The sequence below is a fragment of the Haliotis asinina genome, chromosome 8, assembly GCF_037392515.1.
Source record: "Haliotis asinina isolate JCU_RB_2024 chromosome 8, JCU_Hal_asi_v2, whole genome shotgun sequence".
Lineage (NCBI taxonomy): Eukaryota > Metazoa > Mollusca > Gastropoda > Lepetellida > Haliotidae > Haliotis > Haliotis asinina.
In genome coordinates, this window is record NC_090287.1 from 27,933,628 (window position 1) to 27,939,627 (window position 6,000).

The 6,000-nt window shown below is 38.0% G+C and overlaps 1 protein-coding gene across 1 annotated transcript in view; it reads right to left on the reverse strand.

Moving 5' to 3' along the window:
• The window catches only part of LOC137294230 (beta-1,4-N-acetylgalactosaminyltransferase bre-4-like), a 41,412-nt gene extending 39,146 nt beyond the window's left edge, over window positions 1–2,266 (reverse strand). The window contains exons 1-2 of the mRNA XM_067825226.1: window positions 1,962–2,266; window positions 310–551 (exon numbers count right to left, since the gene is read on the reverse strand). Coding sequence (XP_067681327.1) covers window positions 310–551; window positions 1,962–2,208 — 489 coding nt within the window. The 5' untranslated portion in view covers window positions 2,209–2,266. The remainder of the gene's footprint in view (window positions 1–309; window positions 552–1,961) is intronic.
• Window positions 2,267–6,000: the final 3,734 nt, after the last annotated feature.

Genomic DNA, 6,000 nt, shown 5'->3' on the forward strand with positions numbered 1-6,000 from the left:
ATATTATAGTGTTATTTCTACATCAATCATCATAAACTATTTTTGGATATGCTAAATTGCTTTACTTTGACTTTGTGAAGTTTGTGAAAATGTTTGTCTCGAAATGGTGTCGCAAGCAATTTGGGGAACTCAAATTCAGTCTCCCCACAGTGACACTTATAGCATACTGGAAAAATGGAACCATGTTTCTGAATCCATACACTATAGTAGTTACAATTAGTATTGCCTCCAACAATTAACATGCAATTCCCACGGAAGTACACAAGCACCTGCTCAAGTTGTTAGCTCTGAGTTTTGCTGCCAACACACCTGCTCCACCACAAAGATGGCATACTCCGCCTGTTGCTTCTGAAGAACTCTGTGAAGGTTGTTGAGGAGGATCTTCAGGTTCACCTCTCTGTCTCTGTAGGGAATTATTATGGCAAGTCGCTGAGGGGAGGTACATCCAACAGGTCGGTGGTATCCCCCGTGAGCAAGCGTCGTGGACGCATTCAATGTTCTTTCAAGATCAAGCCATGGAAGTGATTCGTTTATTACCCGTCGTGTCTGACCTGAAGAATGGAAAGTATTGCAAGATTCTTGGATCAGAGATAGCCATGACTGACAACATAATCCAAAATACACTGAAGACAAATACAGGAAGTCTGTAACACGGACATTTGCAAGATCACAAGATAAAGATCACGTTTCTCGTTCGTAGATGTTTCAGAAATGATTACTGGACCAATGTTCATTTAATTTCTCTAGTGTTTTGTTGGACAATGGACAAACGAACAAAGGAAGAGCAATCAAATATGTGCATTCATAACCGGAATTACATTATGAAAACTAAGTCGCGATATACTGTATATTCCTTGTGACTTACGTCAAAATAACTGGTAATACTAACAACGCGGTTCTCCCCGTCAAATACACATACTTGGGTTAGTATAGTCCTCCAATGTAGTTATTTGAATAAACTCTGCGAAGGCTTACACCACGAGGGCGCACCTACTTAACACGCGTGTAATGTATTAGGCATGATGAAGATTTTCAAAATAAACAGAATATTATAGTTTTTCCTAACTGTAATTGTGTAGGTCAGTTAACCCTTAATGCTAATAAAACCTGGTCACCTGTCTGGATCTTCCCTGCATGCGTTTAAAACAGACAACGTCGGGCATGTTGGTGACAGGAAAATACCACAAAAAGCCCCCATTCATGGTATCACATTGTTTTCTAATAAGAAACGTCCGCGTTTCTGTGATACGATCTTTCTATCAAATTGAATAAGGGAATCATATTTGAAATGAATAATATACCACAATCAGCTAGATCACGGATAAATAAGTGGTTTTGTCCAGGTGAAGGAGCAATTCAAAGATCAAGTGCATGATGAAACATATAATGCCAGGAGGGGGTCTGACATACAGAATTCTAATATCTACTGGCAAACAAGGATTAACTGGACCGACACAGATGACGCGTTTGCGTAGGCGGTGCACGGCAATGATAAAATTGATTAAGCGCATAGCCGTACATGCCTTGCTCATGAGACTCTCACGTGATATCGGTGTATCAACTGCATGTGATCGCGAACAACCTAGGGCCATTTCGCTCACAATGGCAAGCGCCAGTGGGTGGCACTCATACATACCAACACGGGTTAATGGTCAGCTTGGTGGTCAGCTTGTCCTTGTTTTCCTACTTCACCACAAGCTTATATCGATTCAGAGGTTCCTAGAATAACCCTGTCATTTCATTCAGTCTTTTTATTGTTGTAAAATATGAAGAAAAGTGCTTGCGACAAAGCCACACTGAGGTTGTGTTATGATAACAGACAATCAGCAGGGTTACAAATGGGCCGACTCATGTCAGCGCTAACAGGATTCCCCACAAGACTCTTGGTATCACGATGAATAATTTAGGAATGCACCTTTGAAAATATAATGAAATTAAGTAAGAAACAAAAGACAACTCACTTAGGGTGTTCTGCTGACATGGAAGAAGACTTTGAGAAGGAACAGGAAAAATGCATGGCGGCTGATTAGCTCTCTTCAGTTCTTTGGCTGATACATGTATACTTTCCCCTCCAGAAAGGTTGAAGCGTGCTTGTTTGTTGGCACTAGTCTTGTGGCTGACAAAGTTGTGATTCTGAAAATATACAGTATAAGCCAGAAGACTCACAAAAGATACAGCAAAGAGCCATCTGAATTGTCGCCTCATCATTTTGAACGATCTGCATAAATTCTAGCAGACCAACGCGTTGAAAGGCAAACTCAAACTGCACATATGTCACGTTCATCTATATCGATATTGTTTTATCTGACAGCTGTGTATTATTATAAGGATTCTACATGTGGTCGTTAGTATCGATTTGCTAAGTGACCTTATGATATATGTCATGTTAGTTGACACCATTTGCCTATTTCTTAATTCGTTTTGTTGAAACGACCACACCTGAAATTGGACCCGTGTACTTGGGCGGAAATAATTATGTCGCATTTGTTTGAGTTGTCAATGATTTTGCACAATCAAGAATGATTTAGCTTTGATTTATAGCCATTTATCATTAGCCATCGTGTGTGGGCCCTATGAAGGTACAGTTATGATAACTGATATTTTTATTTTAACTGGTTTTATTTAAATACTCTGGTTTGGATTGACCAATTTTCATGACAATATTAGTTTTCGAATGCTCAGATGATGACATAAAATTGTGGATAATAATGTATTTGTATACTCATTTATGCTCATTATAAAAATATTTAGTCAATTTTAATAGCAAGTGAATTTGATGGTAATCTTACCTAAATTATGTTGTTGTTGTTTTTTCTGATTCAGCTTTATCATTTGAAGATCATATATGCGTTTGATTGGCACAGATTGTTTGAAAAACCATTACAAGGAAATGGAAATTGGTACTTTGCATTCAGATGGAAAAATATAATAATGTCTGCTTTATGGCATACATAGTTTAAAGGATATGAAATACTCTTACTGACTGTTGGAGACCCGTGAAGGTCCGGGGTAGAATATGCCTTCAGCAACCCATGCTTGGCATAAAAGGTGACTATGTTTGTCGTAAGAGGGGACTAACGGGATCGGGTGGTCAAGCTCGCTGACTTGGATGACACATGTCATCGGTTCCAAATTGAACAGATCGATGCTGATGTTGTTGGTCACTGGATTGTCTGGTCCAGACTCGACCACCGCCATATGGCTGGAATATTGCTGAGTGCGGCGTAAAACTAAACGCACTCACTCACTGACACACAAGAGAACAGAAAACTCTTAAATGTATAATTAAGTGTATAATTATATTATGTCAGGTGTCTTTCTTTTCAAGCAACATGTCCTTCACATGGATTCGTATATATTGTCTTTAATAGTCACCGTGTATTCCCAGCTGACATGTTATCACGGAGGAATATTTGATGACAAAATATTACGAAAGACAGGTATTGCTGATTTTGCTTCTAGTATAACGTTCATAAACTTATGCAGGCTTCGGTTTTAGTAATATCTAACAATATACACAAACCAAAAAAGTTACACAGAACATGGTCATGCCACTATGAGCATCGATCTTTGCAAGTGGGATACGAGTGCATGCATCAAAAAAGTAAATAAGACCACTTATTTAACCCTCACTTTACGGGTCGAACATATTATATTTGGGATCTGCGAGAATGGTAATGTATAAAGGCATACTCAGTGTCATGATATGGATTGTCGGTAACCCAATGCCGTTACACACATCACAGTGCGTGTGGTTTAAATCCTGCTCTGGTTTGGATTGACCGATCTTCATGAAAAAAGTAGTTATTGAATGCTCAGATCACGATTTTAAGTCGTGGATAATAATATTACATATATGTTCATCGCAAAAAATATTTTGGTAAGGTCACGGGTCAATTTAATAGAGAAGTGATGCTTTTCTACTTAACCTATATTATTTAAAGATAATATATGCCTTTGGATGACACTGTATTCAAGAAAAACGCATACAAGGAAACAAAAATTCGTACGTTGTATTTAGATCAGTCGTAACTGCCATACTTCAACAATCACAAGAAAAAAATGGTGATTTACAAAAATTTACAAAATTTAAATGTCATATTTACAAACATTTACAACGATTGTAACGGTGATGTTACAAGGCTTGTAAATTTTTGTAAATTTAGGAAGGATTTTACCACTACTTCTTTCAATTTTGCCATTTCTCAAGAATCCCATACTTCAACTTGAAATCGTATATACATATTGACAGTACTGAGAGACCTCATCTATATGGATACTAAAGGACCAACTATCGACCATTTCCCAGTTTCAGTGTATCGCATGACTACGTTGTCGTTCGAGCAGAGAGTGAATGAATTGACAATAGTTGTCGCATCATGGAATTGGCTCTCGTGAATCACTAACTTCATCAGCTGATGAATACAATACATGGTCAGCTGTGAAATACTGGAAAACCTCATCCTGATAAACATTACCAGTCAGACTGCATTGTTCCAACAAATGTTATGAAGCCCCCAGTTGTGGTCAGCAGAGCGTGTTTCAAATGAAGGACACCTTCTGTTTGCCCAGATCTATACATTCATTTTCCGAAATACGAATGCCTATATTACTAGGAGAGTAGTTTTTGTATCTCTGGTATTTTTCACATACCAGTAGTGTCGCCTAGCCGCAGGTGCTGTGTTCAGAAAAACAGGTCAAGCCGGCAATTTATGTCTGAATGCATGCATGGCGTACGCGCATCTTGATTGTTGTGTTGGTAAAATATATACTTGTGTTTTAAATGAAAGACTAAGAAAACGGGCAAGTGTTACGGATAAAGTTTATGAAACGCAAGCTGATTTTCGGAAGGGCTATTTAGTTGTCGACCATATCTTCCTATTGTGTGCTATCAACGAGAAAATTCTGTGTAAAAAGATATGCGTTGCGTTCATTTATTTCAGAAAGACTTTTTGATTTTGTAAATAGAGATAATCTGTCTAAACTCTGGAAATTGCACAGGCCATACGGCACACTAGTAAATGATAGAAGGTTGCATGCTCATATGAGCATAGATAAAACTGTGAAATCGTGTGTCAAAGTGCAATCCGAATGGTTCCCTCCAATAACGGAGAGTTTAAGTGTCCATTTGGTTTACGGTAGAGGTGTACTTTGAGTCCAATGCATATGTTATTCCCATTGTTATTAAGCGCACTTTCTGTAGAAATGTAGAACGTTCTGTAGAGTCCAGTTGTTTCCAAATGTACTTGAAATTCTAATATGCTGTTATTTCATGATGCAGTTCTTGTGTCAGATACTAATGGTGATCTTCAGTGCCAGTTAGACACGCTAGAATCGTATGCAGATAAGTGATGATTAACTCAAGATCAGTTAAAAAATCTAGTTGTTAGGAGAGGGAAAATAGCCGTTAAGAACAGCTGGCTTTATAATGGTAGAAACGTCTAAACGGGAAACGGCTACAAATATCTTGGGGGTTTTTCGGGGGTTTTTGTGTGTGTTTTTTTGTGTTTTTTGTTGGTTTTTTTTTTGTTCACTTGTAATTGTACTCTTAGACAAGCGGTGTTAGTTCGCATCAAGAAGACTTTGATGGAATTACATATTAACTCAAGCAAATTACAACCAAATTCAGCCAGTATATTTGTACGGGTGGAAAGGCTAGAAGGTAAAAGATTCGATAGCAAAAAGATCACTTACAAATGTGTAAAACATTTTAAAATGTCCGTCTCCGAACCCAAAATGAAATACCTCATGGAGAATGTGAACGGTTTCCAATTTATATCAAGTCCTACCTTCGAACTATGAAATATTGGCTTACGTTAATAACAATGCATGATGGGTGAATTCTGATGGATGGATGAGGCATATAATATGCTATACTACCTAGATACTGCTGGGTACCACACATGAGCATCTGTGACCCGTGATATACCTTGCTCACACAATTTTGGATTTGTCTCATTTGAACAAGTTTTTAGGTGATTAACATGTCCTACCAAAATT